Genomic DNA, 20,503 nt, shown 5'->3' with positions numbered 1-20,503 from the left:
AGGAGCTAAAGCTATAAAATTCTTAGAAGAAAACATACGGGCACATTTTTTTATGGATTTGCCAATAATGTCTTAGACATAGCACAAAACGCATAAGTACAAAATAAACAAAATAGATAAATGTAGCTTTATTAAAATTAATAACTTTTGTGCTTCAAAAGAAACCATAAAGAAAGTGACAAGACAATGCACAGAATGGGAGAAAATTTCTGCAAATCGTATATCTGATAAGGGGCATTCCTGTTGCTATAACAAAATACTGCAGAGCAGGTAATTTATAAGTAATAGAAATCTATTTCTCATAGTTGTGGAGGCTGGGACATTCAATATCAAGGCACTAGCAAATCTAGGGACTGGTGAGAGCTACTCTGTGCTTCCAAGATAGTGTCTTGTTGTTAGGTCCTCACATGATGGAAGGGATGAAAGGGCCAAAGGGATGAACAGCTCCCTCCAACCTCTTTCATGAGGTCATTAATCTCATTCATGAGGATTCTATTCTCATAACTTAATCAGCCCTAAAGGCCGTACCTCTTAATACTATCACATTGGTGATTAGATTTTAACATATGAATTTTTAGGAAACACATTCAGGCTACAGAGGGGCTTGTATCTAAAATATGTAAAGAAATGATACAACAAGAGACAAAAACTCAATTAAAAAAAAAAAAATGGAAAATAATCTGAATAGACATTTCTCCAAAGAAGATATACAAATGGCCAATAAGTGCATACAATATGTTCAACATCATTAGCAATCAGGGACATGCAAATTAAAACTGCAGTGAGATGCCACTTCACACCCATTAGGATGGCTATAATGAAAAAGATGAATAATAACAAGTGTTGGCAAGGATATGAAGAAGTTGGAGTTCTCATACACTGCTACAAGGAAATGTTAAACAGTGCAGCCACTTTGGAAAATACAAAGCAGTTTTTTAAAACGTTAAACACAGAGGTTTAATGTTCAAAAGGTTAACATTTGACTTTGAAATTCTACTCTTAAGTATAGATACAGAAGAAATAAAAACAGGTCAACACACAAACTTGTATGTAAATGTCCATAGGAGCATTATTCATAATAATCAAATAATGGAAATAGTCCAAATTTCCAATGACTGATGATTGAATAAAATGTAGTATATTTGTACAATGAAATATTATTTGGCAATGAAGTACTGATACATGCTACAACATGGAGGAACTTTGAAAACATTATGTCAAATGAAAGAAGTCATTCACAAAGGATTATATATCATTTCATGTACATGAAATGTTCAGAATAGGCAAATCCATACAAAAAGTAAATTAGCAATTGCTTGGGATTAAGAAGAAATGGGGAGTGATGCTAATGGATATGGAGCTTCTTTTTGGTGTGATAAAATGTTCTAAAATTTATTGTAATGATAGTTGCACAACTCTGTAATTTACTAAAAACCATTAAATTGTACACTTTAAATTGGTTCATTACATTGTATGTGAATTATATCTCAAAGCTGTCATAAAAACCAACAATACAATAGCTATTGTATTTAGCACTTTCTAAATGCTAGCTACTGTGCTAAACTATATAATCTTACCTAAGTCTCATAATAAATATGCCAGGAAACTTTTAGTTTTATTTACAAAGGGAAAACATGAGTTCAGAGATAAGGAAATTGACCAAGGTCACAAAACTAGTAATTACTATACTAGTTAGGACTTTAACTCATTTTTGTCTCATTTTGAGTTTCAGGGTCTTACAAAAGGATGTTAGATGGATCTTGTGAGCCTCCTTGTTTACAAGGCTGGGGTGTTCACAATAGTGACCAACACGAAACAGTAGAAATTAGTGAAATTTCTGCCTCTGACTTTCTCACCCTGGAACTGGGGTGAGGTGTTGGCTCCCAGGCGCAGTGGGTATGAGGTGGCAAGGAATCTATCCTCAGTTAACTGTGCTCTCTTGCCTTCTAAGGACATCATTGTTCTAGAGGCTCCCTTAATTATCCCTCAGATATGTCACAGCTGTCATTGTGGAGGTGAGACTCTTGACCCTCCACCCCCAGCACGTGATTTTACAGATTATGTCTTGTGTTTGAAACTGAGTCCTGTTACTGTTGGCTCTGTCTGCTTCCTAGTTCCAAGAAACAAAACGTGAGAAGGAAGGTGTTAAGCCCACAAGACAAAGACGTCAAATAGTTCTCATCAAGGAACATTTGGATGAGTTTTGGGAAAATGACTGTGAAGCAGATGGATTACATTTTCTGTTTGGGCTCAGCAATTAAGGGGAAAGGGGACCCAAGCCAAATGTGCTGGGATTTTGTCAAATTCCAAACGTTGGAACACATTTCAGGATGTTTGACTGAGTTTGGCAGAATCAGTACCTTGACTGTGGCCTTCTCTTTTTGGACAAAAGCTGACCAGAGAGCCTACAATAATCCAAGTCTGAAAGAAGTCACAGGCATGGTTACCCTTTTGTGGGAAATGGCACAATGGTACCCTTTGTCAGTTGGAATATTTCAGTGGGGGGATTAATTATGCATATGGTTATCCTTGCAAGGTTTTTGAGAAAGAGGATAAAAATCAACTCACATAACACAATTTAAGAACATATTCTTTCATTCTATTCCTCGTGATCCAGAGACTAGAAGGAGAATTACATCCTTCGATGACTATCCAAACCCCCTTATTCTGTGCATCCCGAAGTATCCCCAGGAATTTTTGTGGCTGTACTTACTCTCATCCTTCGCTCTTTCCATTTGATTATTTAGAATCAGAGCAGAACCAAGCGGGAAGCTCAGAATCAGAGAGATCTCATCCAGTTTTCGGCAAACCCAAACACTCTGCAATAGATTGAGTGGAAGGAAGAGGAAGAACATGATAAAGACATGAGAAAAGAAGCTGAGTCTTTGTTGAAACACTGAAATGGGTGCAGGTATCATTTCTTATCTCATTGTTTTTTCTCATAAGCCCTGAATTAATTCATTTATTCACAATATTTACCATGTGTTCACTATCATCTGTGTACTGGAAAGACAGCAGTGAATAAAACGGACAAAATTCCCTGCCCTCTTGGAGCTCACATTCTAATGAATAAAATGCCATTGTCACTTGGAAGTTATGATTATCAAAATTTTTAGAAGTCAGTTGCTTAGTTGGTCCAAGAGTGGTAGAATTTAAATTTTTTCTCCTGTAAGTAGCTATAATGCTTTGTCAGAATTTTTACCCTAGTATTACAAATATTTATTCTATTTTGCTGATAAATTTAAAAATGGCCTCCACTGTCATTCCAGATGGGATATGTTGTCTTACCGTTGACAGAATATTCTACGCCCAAAGTTAAAATTTCTAAGAAGAAAACACAACTAAGTTCATCCTTTAAAACATTTTTTTTTTTCAAATGACTAAAAAGTAGCGATTGGGAAGTGCTGATATTAAAATGGTGGCAAAGCTTCTGCCTCAGAGCTCTCCTTTCTTCTCCCTGTCTTCTCATCAGCAGATCTTTTTTTATTCACTGAAGAAGCAAAATTTGAAAGTAAATATATACATTAGAAACTGCCAAGAGAAGTAAACAGCAGTCTTGGGTTTTCACTTCAAGGCAAAACGATGGCTCCTAGTGTCCACTTCTGCACGTCAATCTTGTATATCAATTCCTTGTGATAGGAAATGTTATTTTCAGTGGATTGCAATCCAGACAATTGTCAAGAGAGCTCCTATGTAGCAACTGTTTTGGACATGTCAAGAGACACAACTTTTTCAATGCTGCATTAGCCCCAGCCTGGCTTTCACTGCTTCTGTGTCCCCAGCTAGTCCCAGCTAGCCCTGCTGATGCTCCACAGCTGCAGGCACAGCTCCACCTGAGCTATTCCTGATGGAGATGAATAGTGTTGCATGATTCCCTATTGCAGACTGGTTTCATGTTAAGTCTACTGTCTAGACTTGAGACTTAATGGCGCCAGATGTCTGAGGGACTCCCACACTCCTTGCTGCCAATTAGATCTCAGGTCTACTGGTGGTATTCATGACCACAGGGGACGAAGTTTGGATGGTAGCTCCCTTCTTTTACCTTCTCCCCCTACATTCACTCAGTCTATAGAGTAGAACTGCAACCTTGATGTCCTATTTTTAATCCAACCAATCAACTTGTCTAATGCAGTAGTCCCAATTCTGGAGATCCTAGTTTCAGTGACCCAGTTACTGACCTGGGTCTTCTTGCTTAGGAAGACCTCCGAGAGTGCACACACCTGCCTGTTAAACTGGTTAATTTCCACCAATCTAAGTGTAAGTGCCACTTACTAGATGCAACTTGTTGGTATAGCCATTTCTAAAATGAAGATGGAAAAAGGTACAGCCCCGAAGACAGTAGGCATTACCTGACCTCCCATACCTTTAGAGTTATTCCTTGTTCCATATCAGTGCATGTCTCAAACTAATTAGTGCATGTCTCAAACTAATTCCTGCTCCATTTTACAGCTTGCCTGATAATACTATAAGCAACAATGCAAAGTATCTAATGTCAAAGTCTCACACAATGATAAACTGTAATTGGAACTCCTTCATGGTGGGAGAGAAGCTTTTGTTGTCAACATTTATTAGGCCTGCTGGACGTTTACTTGGTCACTTGGTCCCTGAACACAGAGATAAGTGGACCTGGGTTTCATATTTAGTCTCCTTGGAGAACAAATTTAGCCTTGGAGAATACCAAAGCTTTGGGCCCAGGAATGACCCGGAAGTTCTCTGGGACTAACTCAAAGCCTCACTAAACTCCCTCTTGGAACATCTTTGGATCCATAGCCCCAGATTCCTTGGTACACCCAGAGCATGGTATAGACTTTATAACTTTGCCAGTCCTTTTTAATGTTTCAATCTTTTTCTTTCATCTTTATTCTAATAGTGCCTTGAAAAAAAAAAACAGCGTTGAGTATACAAATGAATTTGGGAGCAAGAGAGAGGGATCTGGGAGAAAAAATAAAAGTGAAGTTCAAAATAAACTTGTTTGGGGAACTAAATGGCTCTTATGCTAAAGAGAGTGGGCTCATCCCCACCAGGTGCATACATTTTTTTAATGTCTTTTTTTTTCTTGTTTAAGAAAAAACATAATTTGTCCAAATTTGTGACCCTTGGTCCAATATGGAGGGTATTAGATACTTGATCTTTTCCTCTATGTCCAGGGCATGTCTGAAGTCTTAATCGGAGCTCTGAGAGCCCAGTGAGAAGTTTGTTGCTTGTAGCTTGAGACATGGACTATTCTTTTCCTTTTAACATTTTGTGAGTCTCAGTCAACTTCAAAGTAAGGATTGAGAAAAATTCAAGACTGTCTCAGCTTTGTGTTGAGTGAATGCTTGCTTGAAACAGAGAAGCAAAAGGAAAACAAAGGTAAAATGGTTTGATCATTCACCAAATTAAGCATTAGATGTTACTGCCATCTAGTGATGATTTAACACCTGGCTGCCAGGGGAGGGTAGAGTCATCTTTTTGCTACACAGGCATCACCTTAGGGCCTATCACAGACTTGCAGGTTTGGGAACACATGTGACATCTGGGTGAACTTCCAAATTACCAGAGGACGGTACTATGGTGAAAATGTCCCACAACTGGAGAAAAATGCATGTCTTCGTGTTAAATCCTAAGCCTCTCTGCTCATAATATTTCCTAAAAAAACTTCCTTGCAACAGTGAAAACAGGTTTCTCTTAACTCCATGACTCCAGGATCCTTAATCTATATTTAAACATTCACAGGCAAGTTATATGCCACCTCCTCATTGCATCTGCCTACAAACCCTGTATCTATACATCACTTAATAGAGCTCCAATCCCATTCCTCCTCATTCTCATCTCACTCATGGGGTCATTGGAGGTGGGGAAGAGGAAGAAGGAAAGAAGATGAGAAATAGTCTGATAGGGTGCTTACCTTGTGTAGATGCTTTACAATCATGGTTGCCCTCGCTATCATCCCAGAAAGTGGCATCATTCCTGTGTGAAAGATGAGAAAATCAAGAATCAGAGAAGTTAGGTAACTGGCCAGAGATCACACAGTTAAGTGTAAGTAGCAGAGCTGGAATTTGAACCCAGTGTATCTGGTCTTATCATCTGCGTGTTTTTTTTTTATTTTTATTTTTATTTTTTTATTTTTATTTTTATTTTTTTTTTTGTGGCTTGGTAAGCACAGTGATATGATGTTGGAGAAGAACACTGAATGTGGAACAGTGGGAAATGTTCTCTGCTCATGAAAGAGCAGAGTTCAAGAATATCCTCACGTAGCTTCCTCTGGAGCAGGTACAGAAGCTGGGAAGGTGTAGGAGTACTTGAGTGTAAAGGATTAGCAGGTTTTAGATGCACAAGCAAATCCATATCTAGAGCAGGGTTGCCAGAAACAGCTAGTGACTCTAGGGTGCTAATTTCATCTCCTTTCCTCATCTGAAGAAACTCCATGCTTCATGAGGGTATCCAGCTCTGAAGGATTAAAAAGATAAGCAAAAAAATAGGTGATCTGATCTAAGCTTGGCGCCAGCAGTCCCCTTGGGTGTGTGGAGGAAAGAACACTGACGTGGGTGAAAAGGTTATAGGTTGGGATTTCTGTTGCCTTGGGATTTGGGCTACAGCCATAAAGCTAAAGACATGAGGCAAAGCGTATTCAGTTTTCTTCATTGACATCAAAGAGCCTTCTCAGAAGCCTTTTCAGTTAGATGGCTCATGAAATCTTAGCCAAGTTCAGGCCAATGGAAACGATGTAAGCCCCTCTAGGTTTGGGCTCTGAGACATCCTACATGATCCTTCACATTGCTCTTTCTTCTTTCACCTGAGGGCTACATGTGGAGTATTCATAGGGTAATTCTGCGGTGTTGGTAGAAGGAGGAATCCAATTAGGAGCCTTGAAAAATTACTTGGCACAAACCTTCTCTCTCCAAGCCCTCATGGGACTGGGTTGTGAACAAGAAAAAAGCCACTAAGATTTTTATTGGTTGTTTGTTATAGCATTTCATGTAATTTAACCTGATTAATATACAACAACAGATACAAAAGATACCTACTGTGGTACATAGCCAACAACAACAACAACAAAAATGGCCAGAATTCTTTATTGCTCCTTGTATCCAAGCTATTTGCAATTTGACTTTGCACTTTGTCTCACTAAGGAGGCAAAGTCTATTTCCCTGCACTTTGAGTCGGAGCTAACCTGTGACTTCTTTCATGCAAATAGTAGCCGTGTGCGACTTAGGAGTCTAGGTCTCCAAACGCTTTGCATGCTTCTGTCACTCATTTAGGGTCCTGCTCAGCCCCAGTGACAACAAGCCTTGACCTGCTGAATAAGGAGGGACATGAGGTCAAGACATCCCAGCCAACCACCAGCCAATGACATCCTAGTTCAATGTTCGGCCAGCCTCCTGCCACCCACAGCTGACCACAGAAGCATGAGTAAGCTCAGCTGAATTCAGTTAAGCCTGGCCGACAGAAACAAGAACGCCCAGCTGATGGCATGGTGTCTTTTTAACACTTATTATTTAAGCTACTGGATGTTGGGGCATCTTGTTACACAGCATTAGCTGAAACACCTATATTTTAAAAAGATCTGCTACTCTTATCCCAGCAGGACTTACTAAGAGGGTAGCAGAACTTGTTTTGCTGTTATCAACCTAACACAGTCTCTAAAACTGGAACATTCCCCATTAGAGGAGACATCACTGGGATTGGGGTTAGAGGGTTAGCAGGAGCATCCCGGGTTCCTGATAAGAACTGACTCCATTCCGCCTCTCTGGGAAAAGATTACAGGTGTTTTCTTTTCTCAGTGAAAGTCCAGGCTAATTAAGGGAAGTGCTGAGAAAACCACTCATAGAAATTGTTGGGAGTCAGAGAGAGGACCTGCAGGAATGGGGGCTTAGCTTATTCCTCCCTGGCAAGAAGCTTATTAGGATGCAGGTCCTGTAAAACCACTGTTACTCCCATCAAAGTAAGCATGATGGAGTGGTTTTTGATAGAGCTGAATTTTATGCTGTTTGCATTCAAGGGTATATATTAACATAGTGCCTGGTACTGCTTCTCACTTGGAAAATTTTGAAGGCAGGAAACTTTCTAGGGGCACTCTGTGGTGGGAAGCAAAGGAACAGAAAATTGGTATGCTAAACTCTTCTGTAACTAATTGGAGAAGCAAGGAGGTGTAAGTTTCCTATGTGAGAAAGGAATAGGTAGTCGGACTGGAGCACTTTGTCAGAACGGTGTCTGTATTAGCCTCCTAGGGCTGTTGTAACAAAGTACTACAAACTGGGTGGCTTAAAACAACAATAATGTGTTCTCTCACAGTTTCAGGGGCTAGACATCAGCAGGGCTGTGTTCCCACTGAATCCTTTAGCAGAGAACCCTTGCCTGCCTCTTCCAGTTTCTGCCTGCCCAGACGTTCCCAGCTTGTGACAGCATCACTCCAACCTCTGCCTTCATCTTCATATGGCTGTCTTCCCGCTGTTCTGTGCTTTCACATGGCATTCTCTTCTCTTTGTATGTCTATTTCCGAATTTCCTCTTTTTATGACACCAGTCATTGGATTAGGACCCACCCTAATGACCTCATCTTAACTTGATGACATCTAGAAAAACCCTGTCTCCAGGTAAAGTAATTCACACGTATGGAGATTAGGACTTCAGTGTGTCTTTGTGTGGGGGAGGGTGGGGAGCAATTTAACCCAAAACAGTGCACAAAAGGGCTGGCTTCTAGGTGAGGGAGCCCAGTAGTAAGAGCTGTAGACAATAGCAGAAGATGGGGGAGGGGGCAAGATGAGAGCGCGCGGCAGTGCCGGCCCTTCTGCAAAGTGGACATGAATCACTGTAAGGAAACCGATATTTGGACTTCTGCTTCTCAATGGGCATAAAAGTCAAGGGAGTGCCGGATATGGCGCCAGTCAAGAAAAAGAGCTTCTTGCTCCTTTCCCTCAAGTCTTCTTCCCAGTCCCCTACATGTTAAAAATGGAAGAGATGCAGAAGGAGAAAGTGTCCCAGGAACGAAGGAGCAGACCTCTGCAATAATCATCACTGAGGACCAGAGCCATGGGGAAAGCTAGCACTGGAGAGAGAAGAGGAGACAGTAGGGCTGAGTTCAAGATGAGATTGATAGTTAAGCCAGACTTTATGAAACCTGAGTGGATACACAGGTTGAGATTTGCCCAAGATATGATCAAGAGGTGCAGAAAGGAGCTTCAAAGGCCAATATGTGAAAAAAAAAAAAAAAAAAGAAAAAAAAAGACATACTTACACTTCGCCTAGTGAATCCGTTTGGTAGAAGAGTTATAGGTGTTAAAGTCTAATAAACTGTGTGTGTGCGCATGTTTTTTTTTTTTTTTGTTTTGTTTTTTTTAGGTGGAGCCTCGGTCTGTCACCCAGGCTGGAGGGCAATGGTGCGATCTTGGTTCACTGCAACCTCTGCCTCCCCAGCTCAAGCAATTCTCCTGTCACAGTTTTTTGAGTAGCCAGGTGAATTCTGCCACACCCAGCTAATTTTTGCATTTTTAGTAGAGATGGGGTTTCAAACTCCTGACCTCAGGCTGGTCTCAAACTCCCGACCTCAGGTGATCCACATGCCTTGGCCTCCCAAAGTGCTGGGATTATAAGCTTGAGCCATTGTTCCCTGCCTAAACTGTGTGATCCTGACCAATCTTTTACCACCTCTGAGCCTCAGCTGCCTCATCTATACAGTTTGGATAATAACTTAAATACACACACACACACACACACACACACACACGCACACACACATACACACACACACCTTCTACAAGCTTGTAAAAAAACTTTCTATGTTTGGGGTGCTGTTGTCAGAATCCACAGGTGGTGGCTCGTGTTTCCATGTTTGGTTCTATGGTATCAGACAATGCATTCAGCTTTTCTGAGCTTCAGCTTTCTCATTTATAAAAAAGGGCCATGAGTCATGGGGCTAATGGAAAGATTAAATGAGATGTGAAATTGCTTTTTTATTTTGCAAATTGTTTTATACTTGTAAAGCATTTCAGGCATGTCTCCTATTGTCTGTGTTTTTATGATACCAAATAGCTGTAGCATGTTGAATTAAATGTAAGAATTTGTATTACTTGAATTCTGTTGATGAGAATTTGTAATGAGCAATCAACCTTGTACAATATGAACCCCCTGGAAAGCTTTAAAAATACTAATGTCTGGGTTCCACCCCCAGAGATCTCCACTTAATCAGTCTGAGCTAAAACCTGGGCATCAGGGAGATTTTCCAAGCTCCCAGGAGATTTGACTGTGCTGCGGGATAGGGGGAGGTGGTTTGAAAACCATAAAGTAGAAAGTCTGAATGTCTGACTGCCACATTGTTATCTGTTTTGTTTTTCTGTTTACCTCTGACAATTTTTAACCGCACTGCAATTTTTGTGGATGGACTAGGAGCATGTTGATTTGGGTGTGATTTTCTGGCTAGTCAGCGATTTTTTTCTTTTCTTTGAGCTTTAGGTTTTGTCAGTTCTGATCGACTACTTTATCATTTTCTGCTTGCTACATGAAAACTGAACCTGTCACCTTAAAAATGAAAATTGGCTGATTAAATTCCAAATTCTGACAGGAAAAATAATATCGTTTGTGTGAATCTGAAAGATGGTTTCCCTTCCGCCACTGGAACAACTGCTTTTATTTTTTAATAATCTGAGGTATCTTAGGAGGACTGCAATTACACTGTAGAAAAACATGTGACATTAATAAATCAGAATAATTAAGACAGTGCAAAACAAACACATTTGTAAGTGCTGAGCAGGGAAACACATAGAAAAATTAATCTTTAGCTGAGGGGTTAGGGGAGATGGAGGTTGCCATGATGAAATCAGATTTCTGGGAGAAGGCTTAGACACGCCTAGGGGCACATGAACCTGGTGTAAGGCCGGCTGCTTCGAGGCAGCAGTATAATAGTCCTGCAGGAGAAAAATTAGATTTCAGAGGGGTGGCTGAAAACATGAGGTCAAAACTAATACAAAGGCAGATGTGTTCCTAACAGAAAACCCTCTGGCCAGCTTCTCTTCCTGCCAGGTTTGCAGGGCAGGGGCAGCAGGCTTCTTCCCTTTTGCCCAAATAGGAGAAGAGCCCATTCAATGGATATGGGCTGTCCAAAGTGGGCTGAGACTGAGAGGTTTTCTTCTTCTCCCACTTTCCTTCCAAAAGCAGCAAGGGTGAAACGCCAGGTTTAAAAAGCGACTCGGTAGCTGACAGTTCCTGTAATACTCCCAGTCTCAGCTGCTCTCCTAACTCCAGGGTATAATTATCCTTCTACTTAATTGGAGGTTCAGGAGAGCTTATTAGCTCGCTCTGTTGTTGCATAATTCAGGAGTTCAGTTCAAGCTTCCTTAAAAGTGAAGCAAAGGCACTTTGCAGTGCAAGAAGCAAGGCTGGACAACTGAGGAGGGTCACACCTGGCTCCATGCCCTCCCTGTTCTGCTGCTAATTCACTGGGTAGCATCAGCCAAGTAGCCAATCTCTTTGGGCATCAGCTTCCCTCCTTGCCAATGAGGAGGCAGACCTGGGTTAGTATGTGTGAAAGGGTGTTCCCTGAAACATTTGCTTTTCAAGAGGCTTCTTTAAGAAAAATGGTTTTGTGTCCTTAAATAACTTCAGAAAATGTTGTGTACCAGGCATGCCTGTGGTGTATACAATAGATTGTCTCACTCAACATCTGTTCCAACATCAAGTTTACTACCTAAACCCTGTATTTCCCAAACTCCTTTGCACTAAAGTTCCAGATAGGATTAGGCTACCAGTCAGATGCATTTGGATAAGACATGAATTTGAAACTAGGGTAAGCAGGGAGGGAGACATTTATTTAACTGTCATGGAATGATTCCTGTGGCAGCTTCTGGATCGTAACAGTTCCCTTAGCAAGCCAGTACTCTGATGTGATTCTGAAAATGATTCCTGCAGGCCCAGCATGGAGCTTGCATGCCAGTGTTCCAACAATTTTATAAACTCTCAATTCCTTGTATCAAATCCCTTGCTAATTAAAATAAGAGTGATTTTATTATCAGCAGCTGAATTTGACTGAGGCACAGCCTCTTAGGTATTGACAATACGTATAAACCTGTTAAATGTTCTAAAATTTCTGGCAGTAAAGAAACCTATTTTACCTAGCGTGTTTCAAACTTACTGCCTTTAACTATAAACCAGGGGTCTATATCTTATGTTGACTCTTCCTATACCTTTCAGAGAGCAATATACACTTTTGTTTTCTCATTGTCTTAGAAGGGTAAAGAAGAGGCAAAGTTTACAGCCTTTAGAAAGCTGCAAATTCTGATCACCTCTTTGCATCTAGCCTTCTTGATGTAGAATATGCAACTAAGGGGTTGATGAAGAAAGATGTTCATGATACCTCTGCCTTTCATTTCCTTGTAAGGATCATTCTCATAGACATTTTGATTCTCTGGGTCTGAGGAGAGGCCCTAGGGTCTGAGTTATTAAGAAATACTCCAGGGGATTCCAGTATAGCGGATGCATGGTTGGTCCTCCTTAAGAACTGCACAAGCCTCAGAAGGAAATCATCAGCATTATGCTCACAGTTGTCTTCCTGGAAAAACCCTCCACCACCGATGTAGAACTTCAGCCTGAGACCAGGTATCTCAGCAGTCCCTCTTCAGCAGCTGGCAGGGACACCTTGGTCACAAAAGGAATATTTTAACTGCTTTAGGTCAAACAGACTTTTTTTTTTTTTTTCTTTTTTTTTCAGACGGAGTCTTGCTTTGTCGTCCAGGCTGGAGTGCAGTGGTGGAATCCCGGCTCACTGCAAGCTCCGCCTCCCGGGTTCACGCCATTCTCCTGCCTCAGCCTCCCGAGAAGCTGGGACTACAGGCGCCCGCCACCACGCCCAGCTAATTTTTTGTATTTTTAGTAAAGACAGGGTTTCACGGTGTTAGCCAGGATGGTCTCAATCTCCCGACCTCGTGATCCGCCCGTCTTGGCCTCGCAAAGTGCTGGGATTACAGGCGTGAGCCACCTCACCCTTTCTGTTTTGATGGCAAAATGTCTGTTTGGCCGGGCTTGGTGGCTCACGCCTGTAATCCCAGCATTTTGGGAGGCCGAGGCAGGCAGATCACAAGGTCAGGAGATTGAGACCATCCTGGCTAACACAGTGAAACCCCGTCTCCACTAAAAATACAAAAAATTAGCTGGGCGTGGTGGCGGGCGCCTGTAGTCCCAGCTACTCGGGAGGCTGAGACAGGAGAATGGTGAGAACCCGGGAAGCGGAGCTTGCAGTGAGCTGAGATGGCGCCACTGCACTCCAGCCTGGGGAACAGAGCGAGACTCCGTCTCAAACAAACAACAATAACAACAAAACAGAAACACCCAAGCAAGCTTGGGTTTCTCTCCTTTCTGCACACTGCAACAGCTCTGTCACTATGCTGTTGGAGGTATATTTTGAAAGCTCACTCTCAGGTGAGGATATGAGATCCTTGAGGGGAAGCTCTGTGTCTCAATTATCTGTATTCTTTAGTCCCTAGAATGCTGATTGCACAAAGCGACATGCTGTTATTATTTTTACTATTTTAATGTCCAGATACATCCTTCTTCTAAAATGGCTACTGCCTCAGGACGTTTGAAGGGGGAAAAGAAGAGGAGAAATTTCTGCTCCAAGAAGACTTGGAATGAAGAACACAGAGAGCAAATTGTTCTTCTCTCCTTTTATCTCTACTCCCAGTTTTAAAAGTCTCTCACCTGCAAACTCATTGGTGGTGTTCTGTCTTTGCTTGCAGTTCTTACAAAGGCAAGAATGCCTGAATACTTGGTTGAAGGAGCATCTATGGCTTCAATCTGAGTGTGTTTTCCAACTTGATGCAATGTATTATGCCCCTAGGCCTTTGAGAGCTGCTATGTGTAATCCCTAATGCTATGGCTTACACGTGTGTCTATCAAATTGTGTCTTGTCTGAGCCATCTGGGCACAAGGGAATATTTCCTTGATCAATATGTTCGATGAGCTAAAAAAATTTTGCTGGATATCAAATATTGCCTGTGTTCTGCTAGGCCCTGGACATTAGAGTAGATTTACAACATCCCATTTGTTTTGATCAGCACCCCAAGCTAAGTTGAGGGCTTTGGGGGATTTAAATGGTTGCAAAAACTTCAGCACAATTCAGTGTAAATGGTTTAAGGGTTTAAAGAGACCATCCTTCTCTTCTGGGGCAGTTTCCTCTTGGTTCAACTTTTGTGATATGTTCCCTGGAAACGCTGCAAAGTACTGTGTGCTTCACACTCACCGCCACTCTGTCCTTCAGAGGGGTGTAGACTGAGGTGGTTAGAGATGGTCTTTGAATGTATTTGCTTAGGGAATATCACTCAGGGGAGTTTCAGGAGCAATATTTGAGCAACATCATAGATGTGAGGATAGTAGAGCCAAGAGTGATCTAAGAGATAAAATAATTCAATTCTTTTATTTGAGAGGTAAGAAACCTGAGACCCAAAGATGTTCCACAGCAAGTACAAATACAGAAGCAAAGTTCTTAGGCTTGGAATCCAGCATCTTTTCTGAATACAACAAGTAACCTCTAAAATTTATACTTTTGAAGGAACAATCTGCAAGGAAACTTAAAGTGTGCCTTCTACATACTTCCTCTGAATTTCTCTAAAGGCTTTTCAAAAATGAAAAACTTATTCACAGTGCCGGTCCAAATAAGGGAAGTATCCTCCCACACAAAGAAAAGTTTTTAAGTGCTCGCATGCACCGCCTGGCACAGTTTCCTTACCCAATGCCAGACTTCAAAATTAGTGGTTTTCAAAGTATGTACCCTAGACCAACAGCATCAAATCACCCTGGGAATTGTTAGAAAGGCAAACCCTTGTGTGCAGATCTACCAATTCATACATTCAGAGTCGGTCCTAGATCTCTGTATTTTACAAGCCTCCTGGGTGACTCTCATGCATGCTCAAGTTTGAGAACCACTTAATAATTTTGAATTCTCTTTGCACAATGTTATTTAGAAGCAACTGGAATATTTATTCTCATCCCCCCTGAAAGACCTTGCCTCCTGCCTTTTGTTGCCCTTCTTTAGTTTCATATCTTTGGATTAAGACTTCTAGCTCTAGATTATCTTGGACTATAAAACATGTTGAGCCTTCAGATCCTTCGCATATCAGTGTGTACAACCATATCAGAAACTTCCTTAATAGTGGATTTTGATACAGTACATTTATAATGTGTTTATAACTTATTTATATCTGAAGGCTGACTTACAAAATGTAGGTGAATTAGAATAATGAAAGAGGCATATCTCACGGAACACAAGCACAAGGAGGAAGCCCCTGAGTCTCAGGAGCTGACTGAAACTAGAGCCTCCAATGCCCACAGCACCCTTGCTTGTCTCTTGTATCTACTCTGCTTTTGGAGTATTGGAGTCAGTTTTGTTCTCTCTCCTTTTAAAATTATTATTTTTTAAAATTTTAAGTTATGGGGTACATGTGCAGGATGTGCAGGGTTGTTACATAGGTAGACATGAGCCACAGTGATTTGCTGCATCTATTAACTTATCACCTAGGTATTAAGCCCAGCATGCATTATCTGTTTTTCCTGATGCTCTCCCTCTCCCTGCCCTCTACCCCCAATAGGCCTCAGTGTGTGCTGTTCCCCTCCCTGTGTCAATACTGGCTTTCTCTGCCTCTTAGTCCATATGAGAAAAAATGGCTACAGCCTGCAACTCCTAAGTGGAAAAGAACTAGCCACCAGGAAAGAGCCCACATGTCTTTCCCAGTCTCAATTCTAAGTTCCTAGAAGGGGATTTTAGCTTAGGTAGGATCAGCTTTTCACCTGAGGTCCATCACTTGTGTGTGGGTATAGGAACGTGCCCTTTGGGAGCCCCATGCATGTAATGGTGTGGATGGAGTATAGGTAGAGTTTTCTGAAAATAGGGGAGGACTGGGAAGTTAACCTGATAGACAGACAGCTGGATCCTGGATAAGAAAGTAATTAGAAAGGGTTCTGTTGAATGGTGGAAGGGATGTGAAAAAGAGGAGGGGAGCAGAGGGATGCAAAAGAATAAATTTCCCAGGTGGTCGTTCTAAGGGTTTAGGCAAGTCAATATTTGTAATAGGTTGAGTTGTGTTCCTCAAAAAGATATGTTGAAGTCCAGCCCCAGGTACCTCAGAATGTGACCTTATCTGGGAATGGGGTCATTGTAGATGTAATGAGTTAAGATAAGGTCATTCTAGAATAGGGTGAGCCCTAAATCCAATACGATTATGGCCTTATAAGAAGAGGGAAATTTGGACACAGATGCAGAGACACAGAGGGAAGACAATCATGGGAAGTTGAAGGTGGAGCTTGGAGTGATGCTGCCACAAGCTAAGTAGTCTGGGGCTGCCAGAAGCTTGAAGAAGCAAGGAAGGATCCTCCCTTAGATACTTCGGAGGGAACATGACCTAGCAGCACCTCGATTTCAGATTTCCAGCCTCCAGAAGTGTGAGACAATAAATGCCTGCCATCCCAAGCCACCAGTTCATGGGACTTCATTACGGCAGCAAATACAGTATTCTTTAGCCCTTTCAGGCATGTTGAACTGCTACCTGTCCCATGCTCCAAGCACCACAAAAGCCTAACCTCCTGCAGTCCCACTTTTCCTAGCTTGGTTCATGACAGCCATTCGTCTTTGGCTTAAAAATCTTCCTTCCTCATTTTCTGATTTCCACTTTGTTTCTGGCTTATTGACTTATTACTTCTTCTGGCCTCATCATTCTTTGCATTTTGATATCCTTTACTATTTGCTATAGCCAGTTTCAAATTATCCCAATTGCAAGGGATAGACACTTAAATATGGAGGATTTATTAGCTTAGAATATAAAATGTAGAGATAGTCTCACTTCAAGAACAGTTGGTGGTAAAAACTCAGACATTGTCACTAGGACAATGTTTCCTTTATCCCATGGGTCTGCTTTCCTTATAACTGTCCTAAACCTCCATCAGGCTCTCTTATTTGGTACAAGGTGGCTACCTGAAGTGCCAGGCTGAGGTCTGACCAGCAGAGTGACTAGTAGTATGTCTTTCTCTTGATAGTCCCAGTAGGATTTGGGAGACCACAGACTGCCTATTTACCACTAATGAAAACTCAGGGAATATACTATTTAAATTGATTCCAACTGGGTCATGTGTCCTGTCCTGGAGCTTTGGGCTGAAGTCAGCTAAATTGAATCAAGTGTGCCCACAAAACACTTGCTGAATGGGAGATTGATATTGGGAAGGCAAAAATAAGAAGTGTCTAGTGCATCTTCAACCTCAACTTAGATTCTTTATTCTTCTGTGTTGCAGTAGGCTAGTACATGCCTATTGTGGTATAACATGACTCAACCCTGTAGGTTCACTTATTTTTTTCCCACCCTGCAGGAGAAATAGGAGAATGAGTGCCTTACAAGTTCAACCAAGGTGTTTACTCATAAAAATTCAATCAAATGACATAATTAACATTTTCCAATTCATAAGGAATGACATAACCTAATGGATAGAATTTCATAAATTACATACTTGTAGTCCTAAAACGTTTTCTGAAACCTTTGGCAACTGATACTTGTTGTGTATACTAAAAACTAAAAAAGAATGCTTTAGTCCACCATTATGTCTTTAATTATTTTTTCATTGAACATACCAAGTGCTCCAAAGACAAGGTTGAGTCAGTGGGCTTCTGTCTGACTGTGAGGTGAAGGGTGTTCTCTATCCTTGCCTCATCTATCTCTTTGAAGCACTTTCCTTCAGTGGCCACTTAAGGCATATTCTTTGCAGAACTGGGAGACTTCCTGGGTTATCTTCAGCAAAACAGACTGCTACTCTTCACCGAAACAGCATTCTTCTTCTTAAAGTTCTTCCTGGGCCTAGAGCTAAACTATCAAATATGTTTTTGAATATGTGTTGGCTTCAATTCCATACCTTTGTCCTGCCGTTGTTTCTTCCTGGGACACATTGAAGACAAAGTTATAGCTTCATTGTCTTCTCCCATGAAATTATCCTTGGTCACTTCCATGCTAAGCCTGCATCAATAAGAAATAAATACATATCCCTTGTTCTAGTAAGAGTGACTAATAATAAACCAAAATTATACAAAATGTTCTATACTTCCTGTTGTGTTAGGCAGTGAAAAGGAGAGTGCTGGGGGAATGTACATCAAGGGAATCTAACCTAGTCTATGGTGGAGCGGGGAATAGAGAAGGTGTCCCTGAGACTGTGGTGTTTAAATAGAATCTTGGAGGAGTAGCAGTACCAGTCTGGTGATGTGAAGGTTGTGTGGTGATATAGTGGAGTTTGATCATAGATATGGTAGTTATAGGAAGGAGTTTGGCATATCTGAGAAAGGATGACAACATGGAGGACACAATGAGTAGAAGGAAAGTGAGATGAGCTCACTCAAGGATGGAGGTGCAGCCAATGATGAGGGAGAGCCTTGTGAGCCACATGAAGAATTTTAGACAATGCTGCAATCAGTGGGTAGTAATAACAAGATTTCAGACAATAGCAACCTAAATGGATTTGCATTGTTAAAGGCCATTCTGGCTTCCGTGTGCTTAATGGATCGGGGAGACACAAGAATGAGTGCACAAGACTCTTAGATTGTATTTGTGTGATGTTGATCATCACCGGGAAACTTCCTTTCTTGAGTACCTATAATGGTACTTGCCTTTGGTAAATGTGCCTCTTAGAAGATTTGGATGCACTTAAAACACAACATGTCTAAAACCCATCTCATCATCTTTTTCAATGCCCTTTTACCCCATAAAACTCCCAAACTGGATCACATGTCTTGGCAAATAGTGCCAATTTTCATTTGGTTTTGTAATCCAGAATCTTATTTCTTCCTTTCTCTTTGTCTCCCTCACCACCTCTCACTCCAAATCCTTTACCAAAATTGTCTATTTTATCCCCCTTACATCCTCAAATCCATCATATTTCTCCATGTCTGTAACCATCTTCTGACAGAGCCAGCATCATCTCTCTTGCCCAGGGGATAACTGCCTCTTCATTCACTTCATTGTCCTCACTCTGCTGACTCCCCGCCAGTCTGATCTTCACACCAGAGTGTTCTTTTCAAACTGCAGGCTGAGTGCTGTGGTTCACACCTTTAATCCCAGCACTTCAGGAGGCCATAGCTGGGAGAATCGCTTGAGGCCAGGAGTTTGAGACCAGCCTGGGAAATATAGAAAGACCTAATCTCTACAAAAATAAAAAAATAGCAAGGCATGATAGTGTGCACCTTCAGTCCCAGCTACTTGGAGACTGAGACAGGAGGATCTCTTGAGCCCAGGAGATTGAGGCTGCAGTGAGCTCTGATTGCACGACTGCACTCCAGATTGGGTGACAGAACAAGACCCTGTCTCAAACAACAGAGAATAAAAAAAAAAAAAAAAAAAAAAATGCAATTTAATCCTATTTCCCTCCTGTTTAACATCTTGTAATAACTTTCTTTGCTCGTAAGCTTCAGACACAATTCCTTAAGACAGCCTGCAAGCCCCATTCAGTGCCTGGTCAATAACCACTCTCAACTGCATTCGTCTCTGCTCCAGCCACAGTGAAATCTGCCACAGAGGTCGTCCCTACTGTCCCCTCTGCCCTATTCTCATCGTTTTATTAACATTATTCCTGCATCTCATCTCAGTTAAAGGTTCACTTCCTCAGGAAGCCTCTTTTGACTTCCCTGACCAGGTCAAATTCTCCTACTATAGCATCTCTTAGCTTCATGTTTGTGCTTGTTGCAGTTGCAATTCTGCATTTGTCTCAGTTAACTTCTCTTCCCTCACCAGATTCTAAGCTCCGTGAGGGAAAACTTAGCACTGGTTTTTGCTCATCATTGTAGCCCAGAATCTCAAAGACCTTCCATGATATTTATTGAATGAAGAGTGACTGAATAAACACATATCAAATGGTTCTTTTATTGAATATCTAATGTGAACCAAGCACTTTATGTACATTATCCTAGACCTCACTACAATCTGGAAGACAATTTGGATTTATTTTTTAATTTAAAAGATAAAGAACACTGGAGCTCAGAGAAGTGTACTTATTGGAGATTACAGAGCTCATAAATGAGCTTTTTAACCTATCCAGTATTAAAAAGCTAGTCTATCTGTTTCTACAGGCTGTGCAGTTTCAACCATAGCATACAGGATGCTAAGGCTGGGGGGAAACTGGAAGGCATTTGATCTAATTCTGTCATCTTGCTAAGAGGAAAGCTGAAGCTCATAGTTAACCAAACCAAACCAAACCAAACCAAAACATACACATTCACATTGAACATCCATAGGAGAGCACAGATAGAATCTGTATCTCTCTTGACTTTGTTTTTTCTATTATCATATATCATTTTAATCCTCTAGTAAAGAGTAGCAGCAGTGACTTAACAGATTTTTTTTTTCATTGCTGCTGCTGCTTAACCCCTTTGAGCCTCAATTTCTTTTTGTGTAAAAGGGGAATATCTCAACATTTTTTTGAGATGAGGTGTGCAAAGTCCTTGGCTGCAGTGAGCAGTCAGCAATAAGTGCTATTTATTGGGCCAGGATTCCAACGACTTTCATAAAAATAGC

The 20,503-nt window shown here is 41.2% G+C and overlaps 1 protein-coding gene across 2 annotated transcripts in view; it reads left to right on the top strand.

The window, feature by feature from the left end:
* Positions 1 to 20,503, top strand: part of PCTP (phosphatidylcholine transfer protein) — a 99,018-nt gene that overhangs the window by 64,471 nt on the left and 14,044 nt on the right. Inside the window, exon 6 of one of the 2 annotated variants that reach the window (XR_012088813.1) lies at positions 2,748 to 2,911. Coding sequence is in view for 1 of the 2 variants with exons in the window: in XM_008011397.3 (XP_008009588.1) it covers positions 2,748 to 2,828 (81 nt within the window). In the remaining variant the exon portion in view is untranslated. Of the gene's footprint in view, positions 1 to 2,747; positions 3,046 to 20,503 lie in introns of those variants that run through there. The other variant, XM_008011397.3, reaches the window with a different exon arrangement.

Source organism: Chlorocebus sabaeus, chromosome 16, assembly GCF_047675955.1.
Source record: "Chlorocebus sabaeus isolate Y175 chromosome 16, mChlSab1.0.hap1, whole genome shotgun sequence".
NCBI lineage: Eukaryota > Metazoa > Chordata > Mammalia > Primates > Cercopithecidae > Chlorocebus > Chlorocebus sabaeus.
The sequence above is the reverse complement of the archived record's forward strand: the minus strand, read 5'-3'. Positions and strand labels throughout refer to the sequence as shown.